Source organism: Peromyscus maniculatus, chromosome 3, assembly GCF_049852395.1.
Source record: "Peromyscus maniculatus bairdii isolate BWxNUB_F1_BW_parent chromosome 3, HU_Pman_BW_mat_3.1, whole genome shotgun sequence".
NCBI classification, from domain to species: Eukaryota; Metazoa; Chordata; class Mammalia; order Rodentia; family Cricetidae; genus Peromyscus; species Peromyscus maniculatus.
In genome coordinates, this window is record NC_134854.1 from 50,194,626 (window position 1) to 50,217,668 (window position 23,043).

Consider the following 23,043-nt stretch of genomic DNA (forward strand, 5'->3'; position numbering starts at 1 on the left):
GGGCACATGAGGTATACCTGCACCTAAAGTGAGAAACTTACTCTCTTTTTTAAACTTGCTTTAATGTATTCTTCTCTCACATATTATATCCCAATGATAATTCCCTCACCCTTTTCTCCTCTTAGTCCCTCCTCAGCCCCATCCACTCTTCCTCAGTTTCCCTTCAGAAAAGGGCAAGCCACCCAGGTATATCACCAAACACGGCATATCAGGTTGCAATAAGACTAGGCATCTCCCCTTGTATTAAGGCTGGATACGGCAACCCAGCAGGAAGAATATGGTCCCCAAAGCAGGCAAAACAGTCAGAGACAGCCCCTGCTCCCACTGTTAGGAGTCCCACAAGAAGATCAAGCTACAACACCATAGCATACATGCAGAGGGCCTAGGATAGACCCATGCAGGCTCCCTCATTGTTGGCTCAGTCTCTGTGGGCCCCTAAGAACCCAGGTTAGTTGATTCTGTAGGTTTTCTGGTAGAGGATCTTATTCATAAGAGGCCCAATTAGCAAGCTATATGTGGAGGTCAGAGGAGGGGCTGGAGAGATTGGTAAAACAAGTATTTAGGAAACAAATTCCATACCCAGGAACACATCAATCAATCAATTCCACATGTATCATTGCACAGTCTCTACAATGGGGGTTTTTCTTGAGTTCCTACTACTTGAGTCCCAGCACAGTTACCAAGGATCATTCAAGGAATACATAGACAGACCTGGGATCTGAAGTATGGTATATATGCTTTGGGGTATTATTAACATACTCCACTATACTTTAGAATGCAGAGTATGTTTTGTGCTCACAGGCATACAGGTGTAAAAGGTATGTAGACAGTTATGTAAACATGGTTTTTATCTATAGTCACACACATAACTAGGACTAGTGTGTTTTCAAAACACACTAGTGGTTTTAGGTTTGCTAAAGAAAGAATCACACATCAGGAGACACAAATGAACACTCCCTTACTGAAAGATCTCTGGCCCACAAATGTACTGGAAACCTGACAAAGGAAGGTATTTTCACAAAAAAAGTCCTAAGACACACCATGGCACATGTGTGCCTTCTCTCCTTCTCTCTCTCTCTCTCTCTCTCTCTCTCTCTCTCTCTCTCTCTCTCTCTCTCTCTCTCTCTCTCTCTCTCTCTCCAACACACACATACAAATAAATTAACTTAATTTCAAAAGAGGTAAAACATGATTCTTGCCCTTGGGTGTACAGAACCACCAAACTCTGGGTTATTCCGTAAGGTCACCAGGTAAGAGAATGGAGTGAATAGAAGTGATAGACCAGGCTAAAAAGTTTTTATGAAGGAAGTAGGTTTAAGCTAGGCTTTAGTGTATGTGCTGAGAGGTCAGCCCAGACAGAGTCTGTATGGTCAGCATAGGTGACTGATAAAGCAGGAAACATAAAGGTGTATGAGAACCATGGAGGTTTAAGAGTATAGTCTCCCAAGCTATTAAAAGGTACACACACACACACACACACACACACACACACACACACACACACACGAATACTAAAGGGATTTGACAGTTTGAGGAGGATGTGGGTCAAGGTCAGCAAGAGCAGTTCAAGTTCCGGAGCTGATGAAATGGTTAAAAGAAAAGAAACACTGCTAAGTGCTCACAGTGCTTCAAACATTTGTGGACTCGTTTTGCCGTTGAATGGCAATTACAAGCCAGGAGGGGCTGTGGCGGTGGCTAACTAGGAACTGGCGTTACGACTGCGAACCACCAATCTAAAAACCAGGGCCCAAGTTCTAAACCAATACAACAAACAGAAAGGAAGCAATCAAAAGCCATTCATAGAGGATCAAGCTTCTCTGGGCTGAGGAATAGACTATTTGTTTAACTATGTGAAGATGTGTTCCATCTGTTTTTATGCTGAGTTTGTTTGACTATGTACAGATGTGTTGCTGTTTTACCTTGCCTGTCTAAGGTACCTGACTGTTCTAATTAAAAGCTGAATGGCCAATAGGTAGGCAGAGTAGGGATAGGCAGGGCTGGTGGGCAGAGAGAAAAGGGGAGCCAGCCAGCCAGCTAGCCAGCCAGGGCCAGACACAGACACAGAGGAAGCAGGAAAGCAGGGTGGACAGTGAGTATATGAGGTAAACGAGCCTTGGGCAGCACATAGATTAATAGAAATGGATTAATTCAAGTTAAAAAAAAAACTAGCTAGAAACAAGCCTAATCTAAGGCCAAGCACTCATAATTAATAAAATGTCTCTGTGTCATGAAGAAAGCCTGCTACATCCCTGAAAGATCATTTATAGATTGAGCTTCCCTGAGGGAGGAGATGGAGTTGATGGGATCTGTGACCAATAAAGTTTCCTGGAGGAGAGAGGAGGAGTTGGCAAGAAGGTTCAGTCAGAAGCTAAAGCAATGGCTCATGTCTTCTCTGTGCTGCAGTCTGAGCTTTGCAAACCCCCTCTCTGACAAGAGAAAATCCTGCTCTTCTAAGAACCACTCAACTGCCACTTCTTCCATGAAGTCCTTCTGGATTATTTGTTAGCTATACTTTTCCTTCTGGTTGTTTGGCTCTTCCAAACAGAGGAGGGGCTCCTTGACAGTAAGGGGTTCACTCCCACTTATCCTCCTGGAGGTCTGAGGTAAGGTTACACTTGAGGATATAAAATACCTGTTTTCTTATTTCATGGGAAGAAAAGCTTGTTTTCTGGAAGAACCAGTTTCTGCTTGGTCAGAGTGCAAGAAATATTAAATATTAATCTTGTCTTACAGAACACTGTAAAGAGGTGTTTGTGACTAAGAATTCAAGTCCCCCTCCTTGTAAGACTTTTACTCAAGTGTTTCAATCACCTCCCCACCCCACTCCCAGTAAAACCTTGCTTTACACAAAGCCCCCCTCCCCCCGCATTCTTGGAACTTAAGGTAGACCATCTCTTTCCCCTCCCCTTCATTTCCTTTGGTGCTACTTTTTTTTCTTGATTAGCCAATCATGAAAGACTGTGAGGTTGGACCACAACCAATGAGAAAAGGTATAGTCAACACCTGAGTTAGAATAAAAACCAAGTATACTTACTACTTGTCAATTCCAAAGGAAACTCCAATTCCCCAAACTCCAAAATGCAATCCAAATATCCAGAAATGTGCTCAAACTGGACTATCAGATGATTTCTAGCAATTGGTTAAAAGTCATAGTTCCTCAGGAGCTTGTGAAACTGGCTCCCCTCTACTAAAAGGAGTCATTTCCTTACCTCTGGCAAAGGGACATGTGGCTCTCCCATTAACAAGTACCTGTGGCACCAATAGCTTAGCGTGGTCCATTCTAGCCTCCAAGATCCCTCTGTGCCCACTCAAAAGTACTCGCTATACATATCAAAACCCCCACACCAGTCTCCTGGTCCTTCCCTCCTCCCAGCTACTCATCCTTTTAAAACCCAGCTATTCTATTGTCTCTGTTCTCCCATGGTCTAGCCTCTCATGCTATGCTCTGTTTCTTGTTATCTCCATTCTCTCCTGCCTCTCTAGACCTGGCTATGTCCAGTCTGCTTTTCTCTCTGTTCCAGACTCTTTCAGATGCCTCCGGCTGTTCTCTCTCATATCTACAATAAAAATGTTCCCTTAACCATACCACAGAGCTGCCATGTTTACACACCACCCCAGTGTGCTCACTCTGCTGAGCACACCCTTTAGATCAAGAGTAAAGTTGTGCCTTGTCCTAACACTTCAGCTGGAGTGGTGGTCTCTCTCTCTTTGTGATCCCAAACGTTTACATCTGATGAGAGGAACCTGGGGCTGTATAAATGAAGTGGCATTATGAAAGAACACTGAAAAAATGACAAAGAAAGCAGAAAAGATGACAAGAATTTTGCTGGGAAAACCATGGTATCAGTGTGCATCACCTCAACCTGCTGATAGCTCCTGCAAAACACGATATATTCCTCTAAGCCCTGAGAAGAGAAAAAGAGGGCTGAGGATGAGAGCCTTTGAATAGAAATGAGTGTGAGAGCAGAAAATACCATTTTGCCCTATAAACAAGCAAACAAAAACAAAAAAACCTGAACAATCTGGAATTTTTCACAACTCTGGGAGGTGGGGATGATGCCATCACTGCTGTGCTTAGATTGCAGGGGAGTTTCCTGCATGAAAGAGGTTCTTAGTGATATGTTGATAAATACATATGAGATATATATATATATGTATATATATATATAAATGAGACATATTCATATTCATATATATATGAATGTTTACAGAAAAATCTGTCTTAGACCAAAGTCTGAAAGGTGAAAGAGGATGTCTATGAATATTTTCTTCAAGAAAGCAATCAACTATACAGGCAGAACTGCTGAAAGCAAGCATTTCAGAACTCAGGGGCCACTGGTCAATAAAGGATAAAAATCATCTTCCTAAGAGAAACTGTTAAATCTTGTCAAGACAGTGAGGTTTATAACACTCTCCCTTAAGGCTTCTCCCACCTCAGCCCATTCCCTGCCATTTTGTCAGCAAAGGGCCAGCAGTTTTACAGTAAACTAAGAAATCTGAACCCCCTTCCGGTCTGTTAAAAGTATTCTCCCCCAAATACTTCAGTCCTCTAGACAATGTCTCTTCTGAGGGTTCCATGACTCAAACCTCAGATCAAGATTGAGAAAAAAATCCCACCTCTAAAGAATTAGTTGCAAAGCTGGGCAGTGGTGGCGCACACCTTTAAGTCCAGCACTCAGGAGGCAGAGCTAGGTGGATCTCTGTGAGTTTGAGGCCAGCCTGGTCTACACAGCGAGATCCAGGACAGGCTCCAAAACTACACAGAGAAACCCTGTCTCAAAACAAACAAACAAACAAAACAACAAAAAAAATTAGTTGCCAAAACTTCAACACTCCGCTGGCACCCTCATGGGTGCTAAGGCTGGGATTTCAGCTTAGGTAAAACATTTGGCTCAATTTTAAAAGTAATTTTTGAGGATTAGACTCATACAGAACTTCGTAAAAGGAATGCATATTATCGGGCATCTTAAACATTGTGCATGCCCAGGTTCCAGGACATTTCCAGACAAGAACCATGAAAGAAGGCTGAAATGAAAAGGAAGGCTGTCCTTTTGTCTTTTAAATAGGCGAGGATTTTCTTTTTCACCTTTCTAAGCAGTAAAGGACTTAAGAGGCCAGGCATCCATTGTGACTGGAGTATGCTTCATTAAGACAGTCACCTTCCAGACTCTAAGCCTTTGAACTAACTTTCTTGGCGTAATCTCTCTCTCTCTCTTTTTTTTAAAGCCAACCTTAGGAATTCGTTCTCTGCCCCTTTAAGATGCAAATCTTTTTTTTTTTTTTTTTTTTTTTTTTTTTTTTTTTTTTTTTTTTTTCCGAAACAGGGTTTCTCTGTGTAGCTTTGCACCTTTCCTGGATCTCTTTCTGTAGACCCGTCTGGCCTCAAATTCACAAAGATCCACCTGCCTCTGCCTCCCAAGTGCTGGGATTAAAGGCGTGTGCCACCACTGCCTGACTTGCAAATCTTTTTTTAAAAGCTGGTTGTGTGGAATTTAGAATCAGGAATGTCTTCCTCAAGGCCAAATGTATCCCTTTGTATGCAATCAATAGGAAGGTGGTGGGTCCACCGCCTCAGCTCTGAAGGAGAGTAGCAGCCAGTTTTCAACAAGTCTTGGTTCAAGGAAGGAGAATCACCTCCTCCCTCAAAGACCAGAGAAGTACTTTTCCTTTGAGAAAGGGAGGGGAAGGGAGGGAAATAAATGGCTACAGAATCCAGAAAAGTTGCTGATCAAATAAGAACAGAAAGAGCAGCCAACCCTAAGGAAAGTGGGAGAGCTATAATTTATTATTAGAAATGCCCAATATTCAACAATAACAACAAACACATCATGCAAAAATTAGAACAAAAAAATGAAAGATACATAAGAAAAAAGTAGCCAATAGAAAATGTTGCCGAAGGGACTTGGTAGAGAAGGAGTTTACACAAGATATTGTAAATATATTCAAAGAACTAAAAAAAAGCATGTCTTACTTCCTAAAGAAAAATATGACTTGTCATATTACTAAATGGATAATGAGGCACGATGGAAATTATAGGGACACCAGATGGGAAAGGTGCCTAACTTGGATGAGAGTCAAAACTTCCAGCCCAGTTAACAAAATTTGCTTAGAGGCATTATTCCTTTTACATAGAAGTATTTTAAATAAGATGATAAAGCAGCAAAGGGCCGGGCTAATGGCCTAAGCACATATGACCTCTGACTAGAAGAACCTTATTGCTTTCTCATTTGTGAACCTGAAATATCTAGGAATTTCACAAACAAGATTATTAACTGTGCTTATAGTGAAAATATTGTTAGTATTCTGAACCACCCCTGGTTCCCTTTAATAAAAAACTCCCCCCCGTCTCTCCCCCCATCCCCTCTCACCAGAGGTAGCCCCACATCTCCTTCTCCCCCCCCCCCCCCCCGCACCTTTAATAATAAAACTTTACACGTGGATGCCATGTCTGCATGGTAACTTTCCACAGCTCCTTCTCTCTCTCTCTCTCTCTCTCTCTCTCTCTCTCTCTCTCTCTCTCTTTCTCTCTCTCCTCTCTCCCTTTAATAATAAAACTTTCCATGTGCATGCAGTATCTGCATGGTGTGAGTAACTTTCCGCAGCTCCACACCACAGCCCACCACCGAGTCTGCATGTTGTGTCTCCCTCACCCAGTGGAGTACTGTGGCCCAACCCACCAAGGCCTCCTGCATCCCCATGCCAGCCTTTATCTTTGCTAACAGTAACAAAAGCATACTTACTCATAGGTGGGTCTGGTCTGGGACCACCCATAAAGGCTATGCACATCATAGTGCTGGACCCGGGAGCCATCAGGAAGGATCTGCTCACTCTCCATGCACAGTGTGTTGCTGCTCAGGCCTCTGTCCCTGCCTTCCAAATCTGAGGGGAAATACTGAGTTAATTTCCAGACATCTTGATTTATATGTTGGCATGTCTATCATACCAAGTCAAATTACTTGAGATTTTTAATATAGAAAAGCAACATCCTATAATTTCATAATTAAGGCTAAGAAGAATATGCAGGCTCCATGAAACATCCTCTTTTGGTCCACCTCTAACTCAATGTTTCAGATGATTTTTCACCATGACAAACTCTTTTGTTGTTAGGAATGTTTCTTCCTCTAGATGGTAATGTTCTCAAGGGAATAAATAGGCCTTGTGCAAATTAATTCTATATTGATGTTTCTAAATCTTTCTGACTTGTCAGCACTTGACTGAAAAATATTAAATTAAAGGATGGAGGAGTAAGTGAGTGGGTGGGTAGATGAATGGATGGATGAATGGATGGTTGGGTGAATGGATGGATAAATGGAGGAGACGGATGGAGATGTGATCAATAATCTAGACATTAAAAGACCTAGATTCTAGTTGCTGATGAACTGTTTATAGGGGCTTCATTCCTTGGGCTTCTTTGTGGTGAGAGGACTCAATATTCTGAGATGTCTTTGACCACAGCCTCTTATTCCAGTTTCTGGTGTAGTTAGCACAAAGAGCATCTTTCATGAAGTGTTTGAACATGGGTGGAAAGCTTGGGGACTAGATTTTCATGCTCTATTCAAATGAACCTGTGTATTGAGAGGTACACCTGCACATAGAGGGGTGTATTTACAACTTTAGCTGTGAATGCAATCAAGTGTATTGCTTAGCTTCTTTTATGACACATGTCATTATTTTTAATACTTAATTACTAACTTAGTAATTTGAATACATTCGGAGATATTCTATTTGTGAATTTTTTTTTTTTTGGTTTTTCGAGACAGGGTTTCTCTGCGTAGTTTTGCGCCTTTCCTGGAGCTCACTTGGTAGCCCAGGCTGGCCTCGAACTCACAGCGATCCGCCTGGCTCTGCCTCCCGAGTGCTGGGATTATTTGTGAATTTTATGCCATGTTGAGAGTATGTTTACCCCTGCACTCCAAAACTTTTGGCTTTATATGAGAATAAAAAGAAAGAGGATCTTGAGCAGGAAAGAACTCATACATGGCATGTAGGGTGGTTTATTGAGAATTTCATTGCGGCAGCCATTGACAGATCCATCCACGAAGTTTGAAGGCTCATTCATATCCTGAAGTAAGCAAGCAAAGAAAAGATTCTGTCAAGTCAGGGGCAGTATGTCATTTCTTCATAAAACACTAACCTCAAAGAAATGACCTTTAACCCCCCTTTATGCTTGACAAAAAAAAATGGAATCTAAAAACCCATGCCACCTTAGTGGAGTGAAAACTCCTTCCCGTTTACCTGGCCTTTTCAAATTAAAAAAAAAATAGCAAAAACACTGAGGTAACATTGGATCCTGAACCTAACAAAATTATCTCAGTCTATCCCCCTATCCAACAAACCTGTTTTAATTTTTCTATTCATAGATTATTTACTTTGTATTTATAGTCAGTGGCAATTATGATCTTTCTCTACTTTTTCTTATGGCCCTAACCTGGAAATTATTCTGGGGCTGACATAGGCTGAATATACTCTGAGCAGTTGTAGTAACTCAGAAACAAGGCTGGAAATAAAACCTTACATTACAGGATGTATAGCTCAAGTGGAAGCAGGAGAGGCCCTGAGGGACAGTGTTCATTGTCTGCCAGCAGAGTAAAAATAAAATTGGTCTATCTTAAATAAGATAATCTTAATTAAGTAAGACTACAAGCAACAGCAAGCATTTGAGACTAACTATAAATTGTTCTGTTACCCAACAACAGTTTTCTTTCTGTAGGATAAACATCTCATAGTTTTCAGAATCTCTTCTTCAAAGCTGCCTACATTTCTTCACTGTTTGACTTATCTGTTTGGATTAACTTGTGCTTTTCCACAAATCTATAATATGCTTGTGTGGCCTGAAGGTTCAAGTAGCCAGTGAGCCAAAAAGCAGCTCTGTGCGAACTGTGAGCTTCTTCTATCTGACCCAGGGTCTGGCAGCTCTTCAGAGCTGGACTGGAACTTGCTTAGGATTTCAGGGGACTAAATGTATGGGAGGAAATCATGACACTAATGAATGTGCTTCCCACCCCTAGGAAGATGCAAATGGAGGAGTCCTTTAGAGACTTTTCCCAGAAACATCCCAAGAATCCCTGCCCAGAAAACCTGTGCAACACACATTAGAACAGGCTTTTAAAGACATTCCTTCAGAGTAGTCATCTATACTAGTCCAATAGTGAATGTCTTTTGGGCTCCCAAGTTCATGCTTTGTCCATTCCCAGGCCTGCCCTGTCTTGCTGGGTGTACTTGGAGGTTTCAGAGTGGCCTTGATAGCTGGGAAACAAAGTCAAGAGACTAACCGATTGGAAATATGAGGTAACAGGATGTTCCTCCCTGTTGCCCATGCATTAGCATCCCTGTTGCCCATGTATTAGCATCTTCAGCAGCTGACAAACTTCCACAATGGACTCCTCTACTGGACATGTCCCTGGGAAGGCCAACAATAATCTTTGCTATTCCTGGTTCTAGACACTAAATTTTCTTCCTTTCAGCTGGCTATCTAGTCCTAGCTGCCTATTCCACTAGTTTGTAAACTATTTCCCTGAGTTCTGACTGCTCACATGTCCAAAGAATTAAAGGTGCACTTACGATCCACAGCCCATCAAACTTCAAGCTCTTCCCTGGCTCCCGAGGATTTGAATAGAGCTCCTCTATCTCTTTCTTCCACCATGCAGATGTGCTGGAGCGCAAGAAGTCGGGAAAAGCAACATAGGCCCTGTATAGCTGGAAGAACAACACACACTTTCATGGGAAGATCTCGTTCTGAAGCCAAAAGGGGAAATGGGCAAGCATTTAGGCCTGTCCAGTCTCTGATCTAATCTTGGTTTTGCTACTGTTTTTGCTGCATGGTTTCGAATGGACACAAAGTTGGAAAGAGAGGGAAAAGCCCTCTAATCTCTTAGGAAGAGGTAGGGTAGATTTAAAGCCCCTTGTAAGCATAGGACTTGTTTTATGACTAAACATTAACTGTGGACAATAGAAAACTATTTGCCAGTATCTAAACAGTTGAACTGTAAAGATGCATGTTTTTTTTTTGTTTTGTTTTATTTCTGTTTATTTTTTGTTTTTGTTTTTTATAGATTGCTCAAACTAAGGAGGTCCTATTTGTCTTTGGTGGGGGTGGGACAGAGAAACGCACTGAATGGTGACCAAGTGTGTAGGCTTGATGGGGTAGAAGGTGTGAAACCAAGAACTTTCCTCCTTCTAGCCTGCTCGTGATGCCTTTGGTCCTCAAGGAATTCACCAGAAACCATTTGCTTGTGCTAGTTCTCTACCAGGGAAAATATTCTAGACTTTGGTTCATTATTTTCAAGCAACATTATATTTGAATCACAAGCTAGTAAGTGCATATATAAGGGATTTCATGGATTTCTTTTTAGATCCTTCCAGTTTGGTTGCCTGTAAAGTTTTTCATTTGAGCATCTCCTCTGCTAAAACTGACCACCAGGTCAAGTTATAGCAAGCAGACTCAAGTTACAGTTACTTAACCAGAAAGGGAAAGTGCCTCGTCCACTAAGAGAAAACACAAAGCCGGGCAGTGGTGGCGCACGCCTTTAATCCCAGCACTTGGGAGGCAGAGGCAGGTGGATCTCTGTGAGTTCGAGGCCAGCCTGGTCTCCAAAGCGAGTTCCAGGAAAGGCGCAAAGCTACACAGAGAAACCCTGTTTCGAAAAAAAAAAAAAAAAAAAGAAAAGAAAAAAAAGAGAAAACACAAGCATTCAGATGTTTAGGGTGATACTTCCAAAAATTTTTGTTCACCTTTACCTTAACTTGAGTCTCATGGTCAAGGGATCCATCCACATTTACATTGGGCAAATCTGGCCAAACCTAGACAAACAAGAAAAAAATTGAAACCTTTAAAAGTTACTGCACACAAACCATGAGGTGTTCTGCCCGCAAAGCTCTAATGGAGGCAGCTCTACCATTGCCTCCATCTTCGTCTTGAACTGAAGTGTAGAGGCTGAACGTATGGAATTCACCCAGCTGACAATGCCCAGGGGTTCCTCGCTTATTCCATAAGTTCTCACATTTTAAGATTTGAACTCAAGTAACAAACTACATTTTAAGTGTACCTTTGGCACAATAATATTTCAAATGAGTCCTTGGCTCTTGTTTATATTTTATTTTTACCTATAAAAATTATTCTTTACAAATAAATGTGAAATATGATGTTAAAGACATGCTTGGTTGACATTCCATCTTGCTGCCTGACCAAGGTCAGGCCCCTCCTAAATTCCTGTCTCATTACATACTGTTGCAGGATATTTGATCATACTGTTAACCCTAAGATTGTGTTATTTACTGGAATAACCTGCTTCTCATTGTGGTGCGGCTCAACCCTAGCACATACCTTTAATCCAAGGGCTTTCTTCTTAAATAATGTAAACAGGATTAAATAAAGTAAATCATAGGTCAAGAGGCAGAGCAAACAACCAGTTGACAGGAAGTGAACATAGGATTATTAAGAAAAAGCCATAGAGAGTAAGAGGGAGTCAGGAGGACGGATAGAGAGATACACAGGAAGTAGAAGGGAGGGACATTGAATTTGAGGACACTTGATTGAGAAGCTAGTAGAGAGAATTTTCTGGGATGTCAGCAGAGGAGGAAGGTTAGTCAGGTGCTTTCTCTGCCTCTCTGAGCTAGCAGGCTTTCACCCCAGCATCTGGCTCCTGAGTCACTATTGACTATTGGTAAAAATTGAACAACTGAGATTTTGTTTAAAAAAAAAATACTCCTCCATACAAGCTTTTCAATCCTTCAGGCTTGTTCTCAATATTTTTGAGCAGTATCAATACTTGTTGAGTAGTATATGTAGAATTAACAGTCTATAGTATTAGTCAATTTTGTTTGTAACTAGCAGTACATTAATTGTATACATTGATAAATCACCAGAAAACACTAAATGAGCATTCTTCTAGAATCTATATATTCTGAAATTTCAGTAGGAAATGCTGCTTGTTAATATTATGACATGCCCCGTGATATCTCACCCCTTGGCGCCGCCCTACATCCTGACCTAAAAGTCTCTTTTTAGGAAAAATTCCGCCCCTTCCTCTCTCTCTCTCTCTCTCTCTCTCTCTCTCTCTCTCTCTCTCTCTCTCTCTCTCTCTCTCTCTTTCTCTCTGTCTTTCCCTTTCCTATCTTTCTCTTCATCTCTCTCTGTTATAATCAACTCTCCACGTGGATGCAGCATCCGGGTCGTGAATCACTGGCCGCTGCTGCCGCCATGCCCACTGTGCTTCCCTGGAGGTTCAGCATACCTCGGGGGTCCCCCCACGCAGTAATTCATAACACTGCTTGCTTTCTCTGAGTTCACAGAATTCTTACAAAGTTAATATGCAACACTTCCTGAGGGGAATGGCACAGAAACACTTTCTATAACACAGCTACACCAGTCATTGAGAGCTTTACAAGAGGTCAGGTGTGTCAGGTCACGTCTTGAAGTGTAAGTCCACTGGGTTAGGTGAGAAGGCAGTGTTCAAAATGGTCAGAGTGTACACACAGGACGATAGGCCAGAGCACAATAGGTTACGAGGGGAGCTTGAATCTGAGAGCTACTATCATCTGGGGTCCAGGAATCTGCCTAAATTACCATTGATATCATATCATCCATATGAGATGAGGATTGAGGCCATAGAAAGGAATCCAAAGTGACAAGATAGACTTCGTGAATTTTTTTAAGCCTGATTAAGCATCATTGGTCAAAACTAAATGCTTGTTTTTCATTTATGTGACAGAGGCACATAGAGCCTTGAGGGATTTTTAATGTTTGTTTTAAAAACCATTCTGCTAAATATAAATATGAGCAATGGGACTATCAGAATATGTGTATGCAGTTGCAGCATTCCATGTTTTAGAGAATTTGACCTGTAACTTTGAGCGTAATGCTTACTGTGCTAGGTAGCATTAGGAAGACTGCTCGTTTTGCAATGTATTCATTATACAGCATATATTTACAGAATTTATAGGGACTTCTTGTGAGGTAGATTGATTATAGGTACCTTTCTCAAGCCTTACCTTGCCCCAGACAATGTCATTGGAGTCAGGCCATTTGATGAACACATTGTTTTCCTGTCCTCGAGTAAATGTTAGATAGTGTGTCTCATTGCCAGAAATGGCTGGGTCCTGTAGTGACAGTTTTAAGATCACAAATATGAGTGAAATATCTCCAAGGAAATTCCACTCCAAAAACTGACAATTCATAATGCAGAAAGAATAGGTGACCCAAGAAGTAATACTATTTTTTTAATTAGACTTGTCTTTACTGAGTATATTATCAAAATCAATAAAATAGAACATTTTGCCAGAGGTACCCAAGGGAAGATGCATAGTTCTTAAGGGCAATCTCTTTCAAAGAGAATAAAAATCTATATCAATAAACAAAACTTCATATATTATAGAATGTACCTACCCAGAGGTATAACTAATATAATGGGGGAGGGGATTACAGAAACTGAACTACAACATGACATGAGTGATTTTTTTCCAATTATGCATAAATCCATTTAAAAAAGGAAGAAGGGAAGGAGAAATAAGAATTAAAGGAATATATTGATGGTTAGCCATAAATTCTGTATGGTTATATTTGGAAAACAATTCCAGGAGTAAACCAGATTAGTAAGACATTACCTTCAAGAGGAGGGTCCATTTCTACTGTGTAATAGCAGTATGCCTTAGGAAAGCAAACTTAATTTTATTCTGTGGTCCAACTTACTCAAATCTAACGTGGCCACTCCCACCTACTGCATCTCATACTGATCCAGCTCATCGCTATAGTATGCTGGTTCATAACTGTCACACAAAACATCACTATCTGAAATTACTTTTCTAATATTTGTCTCTTGATTGCCTCGGCCCACTGAAATACATACCTTCTTAAGAAAAGAACATTGTCTTCTTTACTAATTCAGATTCCACCCTCTCCCTACAAACACCAATGTTCAACAGATATTTGAATTAACAAGTAACAAAAGCCATATTCTAATTTTGGAAGCCGGAAGATTCACTTGCAAGTAACTAGGCTGGCATTCTGAATCTGCTTGTGAGTTCAATGAAATGTCAATAACATCCCTAAGATTCATCACTTCTGAGGATGATACCAAAATGGATTTTTAGGGGGGAGCAGAGAGGAGGTCAAACTTTTTGAGATTGTACTTTAATTACACTTCTTTCCCTTCCCTCCCTTCCCCTTCCCTCCCCTCCCCCCTCCCCCCTCCCCTCCTCTCCCCTCCCTCCTCCCCTCCTCTCCCCTCCCTTTCCCTTTCCTTCTGTTCCTCCAAACCCTCCTGGTGGATACATCTATAAAACACCCCAACACCTACAACTCAGGGAACATTGCAGGAGAGTGGGTGGAAAGCCTGTAAGAACCAGTGGATCAGGAACTTCACTGTGAGATTGTGTCTCCTAGGAACATCAGAAGCTACACCCATCAAATCTCACCAACATGATTGCCAAACATGAGCTGAACAAGGAGAACACCAATGAACACACCAGACTGCACAGAGAGAAGCCCAAGGCAGTCTTTGACATCCCCTTCTTCCCTGGGAAGATATGCAACCGAGACACAGCTGTTCCACTGAGGCACAGCCAGGAGCAGGGGGGCATTTTATTTGCTACATGCATTGTTTTCTTTCCACAGGTCTAACTTTAGTAAGAGAAAATTATCAATAGATGGCTTCCAGTGGCACTAAGCTATAAAAAAAATTTTCACTTCTTTAAAGTAATTTTCACTTTTCTTTCCTACTTCATTTGCTTAAATTTAAAAAAATTATATATATATATATATATATATATATATATATATATATATATTTAAATGTTCACAGGAAATTTCCAAAATGTACAAGAAGTTTTCTTGTAGCTGTCATCCACTTTCTCCCAGTGGTATTATTTTGGAATCATAAAGACAGGAGCCAAAAGTCTGTCATAATACCCACCAGAATAAGAATAAACCTCATGCCATTTTTCTTCATTTGATTAATCAGGACACTGAGATTTTGAAAGCTGGAGCTGAGGGTGAAGTCCAACTTCCGGTCCATGTAATCGATGTCTACATGCTGGACGTCCTACAGGAAGCGACAGGCAAGGTGTTCAGTGGCCTGCAACAGATGTTCTGCAGGTATACTCAGTGTCCTGTAACAGATGTTCTGCAGGTACACTCAGTGTCCTATAACAACAGATGTTCTGCAGGTACACTCAGTGTCCTGTAACAGATGTTCTGCAGGTACACTCAGTGTCCTGTAACAGATGTTCTGCAGGTACACTCAGTGTCCTGTAACAGATGTTCTGCAGGTACACTCAGTGTCCTGTAACAGATGTTCTGCAGGTACACTCAGTGTCCTGTAACAGATGTTCTGCAGGTACACTCGGTGTCCTGTAACAGATGTTCTGCAGGTGCACTCAGTGCTCTGCAGGCTCTGCCACTACTTCTGACCTGGCCAGGGCTCCTTCTAAATTCCATCTCCTAACACACACACCCCTGCACCACTTTTCAATTTCATATGCTGAAATCACTTTCTGATTCCTGCTCATAGCTCACTGGTCCACATTCCTCATCTGCTTCATCAACTACTGTTCCCTCTCTCCTTTCCCTTCCTCAATTCCTGTCCTCCTAACCCTTCAAATCTCATATGTGGTGAGCCCATCAAAGTGCACTCAAAGATAGATAGTAAAAACTCTCCTAAACAGCACATTGTAGACCTGGTGGTTGTTTGGTTGTTTCAGTTAATCTTACAGAGTTTATTCACTAGAGAAGTGTATTATTTTTAACTGCCTCTACACAGCCCCAAAAGAGATTTCTGCACTTGAAACTCAGCTAGCGCCAGAGTACTGAACAACAGGTAAAGTTAATATTCAGATGAAAAAAGAAAGCAAGCTACTTCTTTTTAGCCCCAAAGTGGAATTCTCCTGTGTTGCCTTAGGACTCTATGTGAAATGCATTTGGAGAAGCTCAGACGGGTAGAAAAGCCAAAACTAAAACAAGAATGAACTAACATACTAATGACATTGATGACTTGGGTAAGTTAGGACTATGGAAATTTTTAATCTTGCATTCTTCTTCTATTTTTCTCATCTCTGTTTAACAAGTACATTATACAATGTATATAAAAAGACAAAAGTGCAGCTTGTACATAAGTATCAAATTATCTTCAGTGAGAGGATCACTTTATTCTCATTTTATAATCCTTAATTTCCCTCCAAAATCTCAGCAGATGATCTAAAAGCCGAGAAAGAGGAGTGCCAGAGAACTGACAATTGTACGAGCAGAAAGAGCACACGTGTCTTTTTGCTTGTTGACAGCAGCTATGTTTCTCAGGATTTACTTGGAGAGCTAGATTATAGGATATGCACATGTATGTTACGAAGAAAGCAAAGTCTAGATCTTCAACTGCTTCCTTACATACTGTCATTTAAAGCTCATCTCTACAAGATGCCCATTTCTGAGCTTCTAAAGTCACAGCTCGAACAAGTCATAGCTACTGCAAACAATCCCCAGTGGCAGGCAATGAGTGACAGCATACTGCAACCGTCCCACTGCCTCCTGAAGGATGCATATGCAGCTCTTAGTTATGAACCTTACATACCAAGGTTTAACATGCCAAACGGTAGCATGCAGTATGTTTAAAATGTAAAGCATTCTACAGAAGACGATTGCCACAGCTACTTTTCTTCTACTAAACTAACCACTGCTTTAATTTGTATGAACCCTGTTTTCATTACACAAGTAAGCTAAAAAACCAGAAACAGAGGGAGAGGTTCATACGTAGGGAATCTGGGCTGCCACCATTGCATCATACAAACTGGCGATTTCTTCATCACTCTGGTATCCATAGCGACTCAGCTGGAAACCTAAGGCCCAGTATGGAGTCATGGCTGGCCGACCAATCAGCTGGAATAAAAATAAAATGCTAATTATCACAATTTCAACCTTCCATGTTGCACACATTCACTTAATCACCATGCCACACACCACAATTATTTTTAAAAGTCTATATTAGTTTAAAATAGTAGTGGTTAATTGATCAACTAATTAATTAAAACAAAAGTCTACATTTGTTTAAAATAGTCTAAGTGAAATAAATGGATGCTACTAGACTTCTTAAGGAAGAAATTTGAACAGTTCTACTGAGTTATAAGAGCTCTCAAGATGAATAAGGAATATTTAGTCAAATATAGAACAGCCAGGGAGGTGAAACATAGAAACATTGTAGCTGAGGTTTCCTCCCATTGCCTCCAATTCACTCAGAAAACCTGACACATTCATAGTGAATCTTCATCAGAAAATCTTCAATAGACTACTGAGCAAGCAATCAAGACATACATGGGTTATTGATATGCTGTCAGTACCTCATAACACTAAAGTTTGGTGTGTCAGCTTGAGTGAGGTCTACAAAACCATTGTCAAATAGAAAACTGTAAAACTCCTTGAACATCTGTTTTATATTGCAAGAAGAATAGCAGTCCTCTCATGGGAGCATCCATGAGTGAAATGAACTCAAAGGATCTTATCTCAGCATTAAGAACATGGTAGCAATATGCACCAAATACGTGATGGTTTATCAGTGAATAGACAGGTTTCCAACCTGGGTGTATTGCTGAGTTACAAGTTCAGGTGTTGGCCCCAGAACCATATAGAAGTCCAGAATCCCTCCTATGGTGCGATATGTCAGGGCAGGGGTAGGCTGGAGTGTCACATCTGTAAAGATTAGAAAAAGCCAAATTGGTAAGTAGCCATAAGTTACCCTGATGGAGAATCTATCCTAAACTTTTCCATTTTCACCCTCATGCCTTAACAGCTTCCTCCTCTGGAAAGTCTTCTCTTAGGCAGTGGGATTGAGATGGACTCCATGTGCCTAAAATAAAATATACAATCCCAACAACTTATGTCACCCTATGGAAAAGAAGCTAAGGTGTCACAGAAAATAAGGGAACATAGAGAGCCAAAATTTCACATTTAATATGTGGTTTGGAATATTTAATAAATCTTGAATTAATAGATGATTGAGTGAAAGCCATTGCATCCAATTTTCCTTGCCTTTGAATGTCCTTATTAATAGTAACATCCTAGACTCTGACAGGGTGGTCACAGTTGTCACTGATGGCATGTACATGTGCATCCCCGTCTTACCCATGGCATTGCTGTTCAACAAGAGCACTCCAGTAGCACTGCCATCCTCTTCCAATGCCATATAGTAAGGGTGAACACCATAGGAATTCTTCTTGTACTGTAAGAAAGAACTATAAGGTAATTACAAATAAAAACCCAATAAATTGTGTCCATATCACAAAGCAAACAGTAAACCCATACTCAACATTGAAGATTGAACTCACCAGTGGTGTTCTTTAAAAAGCCTTGCTGGACCTTGTCTTCTACCACAAGCCTAAAGTCTGTGCCCTCCACACTCGGTGCCCTTTTCCCTATTACATAAATCTATCTTAGCATTGATTACACCATGCTATCATTGTTTTATTATCTGTCTCCCCCAGCATTATAAATCTTTACAGGGCATAGATAATATCTCATTAAATTTTCAGCTGAGCACTTAAAATAAATAAAAGTTGTGTTCCACAGGAGTAGAGAAATTAAATGTTTTATAAGCAAAGGAGCATGAGAGCATATGCCCTTTTGGATCTGAAAGCATAATTTATCAGTGCAAGGAAAAGCTGATGAATATAGAATCATTTACGGACACAAGAATTTGAATAAGTTTAGATAAAGAGAACACGATTGCTAATTTTATTCTTGTCCTTACCGCTGGTGGCTCATCCCGAGCAAACATTCCCCACGTGTTCCAACTCATATTTCTTCTGAAAGATTCATGCTCTGTTTCCCCGAAGCCATAGATGTACTGAGATGGAAGGCGAGTAGAAATTGAAAGAAACATCTCACTGAAGGTGAAGCCAGGGAGTTGAGAATCCCAACTGTAATGCAAAAGCAGACTTCAATGCTGAACTACAAATCACAAGCCAGAGAAAACACAAAACATGTTTTAGTGCCTAATTCACTTGGAAGTTTCCAATTATTGGACGTCTGATCCTGGTTCAAGTGTTGTGAAATGAACCAGGTCATAAGAGTGGCCATAATTCAGCTCCAAGTTTCCACATTTACATCTCTATTCTTAGTTTGCAAGACTAAGAGTCCTTTTGCTGGGTCATTAAGGGAGAGAAAGAAAAAAAAAATGTCTTATTCATCCTTTTATTTCCAGTTAAGAGAACTGGGAATTCTCATTGAGAGAGAGAGAAAAAAAAAAAAAACCCTGTCTCATTCATTCTTTTGTTACCAGTTCTTAGAGCCTGGTACACCAGCTTGTGGGAACCTATTAATAAGGTCTACAAAACTACTGTGTAATAAAAAAATGTGAAACTCTTAGAACAACTATTAGATTGCAGGAAATTTCCTGAAGACAGAAAGCGAACATTGAATACACAGTTAAATCACCAAAAGCCACACACAGGAAAAAAACAGACATGCACATGTATGTGACAATCTCTAATGGGGCAGAGACCTTCTTCTCAGGCAAAATCTAGACCTTTAACAGCAGGACAAGACCTAGAGATGACATCATTGGTGACTGACAATCCTTGCATAGTTAACACCATGGAAAGGCTTTGTCTATACTAAGAATGGGAGCAATGATCCTAGGAAGCCATTTCTCTCTCCCTATGGACCTCTGTCCCTCTCTCCTGCTTCCTCAGCTATTTCTTAATGATGCTTAATTGAGAACAGACTCATGACTTATGAAATCTGTCATGCTTATCAATTAGAGTTTTCTGTCCTCGTTAGCATTACAATAAACAGAACAAATTTTCTTTTTCTGAAGTCAAATAACATATCTTTTTAGAAAATCTTTCATCATTTATTTCTGAGTTAATGAATGGCAGAAAAATCAGTTCCCTAAAGAATCAAGAGAAATTGATGTTTACTTTAACAAACATGCTCATAATTCTATGTTGTCTCAGAAATTAGTGGTTCACTTGCCATGATTAGAATCATTGTAATTAGATCTACATTTGCTTTGATTAGGACCAAATAAACAGAGCTTACATCACAGTACTGGAGCTTTTCCGTCTAATTTGGAGTCCAAATGGGTTGGTTTTAACTGTGACATCATACAGGCAGTTCTCAGAGGAGCCAAGTGGTGAAGGAGGGATGTTCAGAGGTACTGGGACCTCATATCTCTTGTTAGTGGAGCTATAAATCTGGGAAAGAGAAAAGGAAGTTTTAATGGTATCTTCAGTTGACACTAATGCATGTTGAGAGTTCCCATTACAGAAGTTACTAAAACTGCTGGAAGTGAGTTAGTGTCTTTTCTGTGTGTTTCCCACAAAGCAGACTCATGCTTTTCAGGGAGATGGGATGGGTTTTAATGACATGTGTGATATAGAATATTGATCATAATAGAATATGCAAAACTGTGGTGGATCTAAGTTCACATCCTGACTAGCTATCTACTACCTTTCTGATCTTTACCTCTGATGGACTCAACTTCTGCATCTGTGTGGTGATATTTTATTTGTGCTTTAGTAAGTAAAGCTTGCCTGGAGATCAGAGGAAAAAGTCAGCCATTATAGTAAACACAGAAGTCAGGCAATGGTAGCACATGCCTTTAATCCTATCACTTGGCAGGTAGGGATCTGTCAGGATCTCTGTGAGTTCAAGGCCACACTGGGGAACAGAGCCAGGCATGGTGACATACTCCTTTAATCCTAGCACCAACCATAGAGGTCTGGAGGTCTGTACAGACAGACAGGAAGTGACAGAGCTGGGCAGGAAGAGGAAGTGATTTAGCTGGACAGAGAGAGCAAATCAGATGGCAGAACAGCAAGGCATATAGGCATGGGTCAAAAGGAAGTATCTCGCTTTTGGAAGCTGTGGAGTTGGTGAGGTAAGGTCAACTGTGGCTTTCCCTGTTTCTCTGATCTCTCTCAGGTTTTCACCCATATATCTGGCTCCCTGTTTTCTATTAATAAGACTATTTGTAAATTAGTCTATACATCTGTAACATAGGGATTTGCATTAACAGTTTGTTTCTTTGTTTGTGACAGAGTCTCAGTGTAGCTTTGGCTGGCCTAGAACTCGCTATTCAGACCAGGCTGGCTTCCAATTCACAGAGACCCACTTATCTCTGCCACTTGAGTACAGAGATCAAAGGCATGCACCACCATGACTGGCCATTAACAGTCTTTTCAATGATCTCATGTGTACAGAGCCTTGAGTCAAAAACATCCGTGTTGAGAACCAGCAACTATAACATGAGGATTACCTTGACCTGCAGCATGTTTTCTGTATGGTAGGTCACATTCAGTTTAAGAGAGCTGATCTTTCCAGAAAGAGGATCAGAGACAACGCTTGGAGCTGCTGCTGCCCGGGCAGATGTTGAGTCTGCCAGGAGGGCCAGGTCCATGGTGATGCCAGTGGGCTGGTACTGAATGTTACTGGCAGCATACTGGGGAATGGTGTCGTAGAAACAGGTAGGCACTCCAGGAGTAGTTGTGTGCTGGAATAGTAAAAAGAATTCTTGGTGAGCTGCTACACAACATTTTGAAACTCTAATCACTGAAGAAACCAGTTAACAAAGAGTAAGCTTCTAAGAACTTTGAAATAGGTTGAAATGTTCCTTAACAAGAGAGAGAGAGAGAGAGAGAGAGAGAGAGAGAGAGAGAGAGAGAGAGAGAGAGAGAGAAGAGAGAGAGAGAGAGAGAGAGAGAGAGAGAGAGAGAGAGAGAGAGAGAGAGAGAGAGAGAGAGAGAGAGAGTCCTAAGCCCTGGTAGTATGCATGTGACATGTTGAAGATAAGGTCTTTGCAGATGATCAAGTTAAGATGAGGTCATTAGGGTAGGCTTTAATGCAATATGACTAGTACACTTGTTAGCAGGGAGAATTCAGACAAATAGGCATGTATACACTTAGGAGAGCACCATAAAGTCATGAAAGCAGAGATCTTACACAGGCTAAGAAACGTGAAACACTAGTAACAAACCACCAGAATCTAAGGGTGAATAATGGACCAGATCTCATTCACGATCCTCAAAAGGAACCAACCCTGTCACAACACCCTGATCTCTGACTTCATGATTCTTTACCTGAGGATAATAAAATTGGTATTCTCTAAGTGATTTCTAGTGCTATACAAGCCATAGCAAAGGTCCAGGTTCAATTAAATTCACAAGTACGTGCACACACACACACACACACACACACACACACACACACACACACACACCTTCTGTAAAGAGTGAAATGTGAATGATGATGGAACAGGAAGCCTAATCAGGTACCACAACCCTCAGTTAGGGTCCTCTTTGTGTCTCCTGCTTCCAATGCAGCTGCTAACTCTTTCTGATTTTATTCTTTCCATCATCCAAACAGATTGGACAAGACTAACACTTTCTGTTTAGGTTTTCCAGTAAACAAAAGCTGTTCACTTACAATATTCAATGCACAGTATATACTGTGATGGTAAGACTGTTTTACTAGCATGTATTGGTTCTAAAAACAATAAGTTTTGTGGTGATATGTTTATAAATCTATATAATAAAGTTTGACCATAATCATCCTTGTATTACCCTTTTATCCCCTCCTTCCCTCCTTTTTATCCTTTTATCTTCTCTAATAGTTCAAAATAGGATTTTTGAATGATACCATTTAAGATGCAATTAGACTGGCTATAATTTTTTTAGATGCAGGATATCTGTGGGAAACATGTAGATCACCCATCACATGGAATTCACAAAATGCATATCATCACACCTTCACGATGACCGTCAAGTCATCAACCTTTTCAAAGTGCTTTCCAGTTGTTCAACTACTTGGTGCAAAATTCCTACAACTTCCTGGTCACTGTGGTCATTACCTCCCAGAGGCACCCCCGCTGCTTGCAGTTCTCCTCAGAGACTGCAGGATCCTCGGGGAAGCAGTTAAACTTCTCCAGGTCACTGACTACAAGAGTCCACTCAATGGAGAATTCTTGTCCCAGTTTCAGACCTGTGAGGTTATTGATGACCAACACCTAGGGAGAGAAGAGACTCCAATGACAAACCAGGTGACTCAGAGCTATGGAGACAGTGTTA

General features: G+C 40.8%; 1 protein-coding gene across 1 annotated transcript in view; it reads right to left on the bottom strand.

The window, feature by feature from the left end:
• LOC102915457 (putative maltase-glucoamylase 2) overlaps positions 1-23,043 on the bottom strand; it is an 81,676-nt gene that overhangs the window by 16,278 nt on the left and 42,355 nt on the right. Inside the window, exons 24-36 of the mRNA XM_076566443.1 lie at positions 22,827-22,982; positions 21,237-21,470; positions 20,018-20,172; positions 18,726-18,894; positions 18,101-18,197; positions 17,556-17,668; positions 16,736-16,861; positions 14,910-15,038; positions 12,991-13,098; positions 10,738-10,800; positions 9,562-9,696; positions 7,978-8,062; positions 6,741-6,879 (exon numbers count right to left, since the gene is read on the bottom strand). Coding sequence (XP_076422558.1) covers positions 6,741-6,879; positions 7,978-8,062; positions 9,562-9,696; positions 10,738-10,800; positions 12,991-13,098; positions 14,910-15,038; positions 16,736-16,861; positions 17,556-17,668; positions 18,101-18,197; positions 18,726-18,894; positions 20,018-20,172; positions 21,237-21,470; positions 22,827-22,982 — 1,709 coding nt within the window. The remainder of the gene's footprint in view (positions 1-6,740; positions 6,880-7,977; positions 8,063-9,561; positions 9,697-10,737; positions 10,801-12,990; positions 13,099-14,909; positions 15,039-16,735; positions 16,862-17,555; positions 17,669-18,100; positions 18,198-18,725; positions 18,895-20,017; positions 20,173-21,236; positions 21,471-22,826; positions 22,983-23,043) is intronic.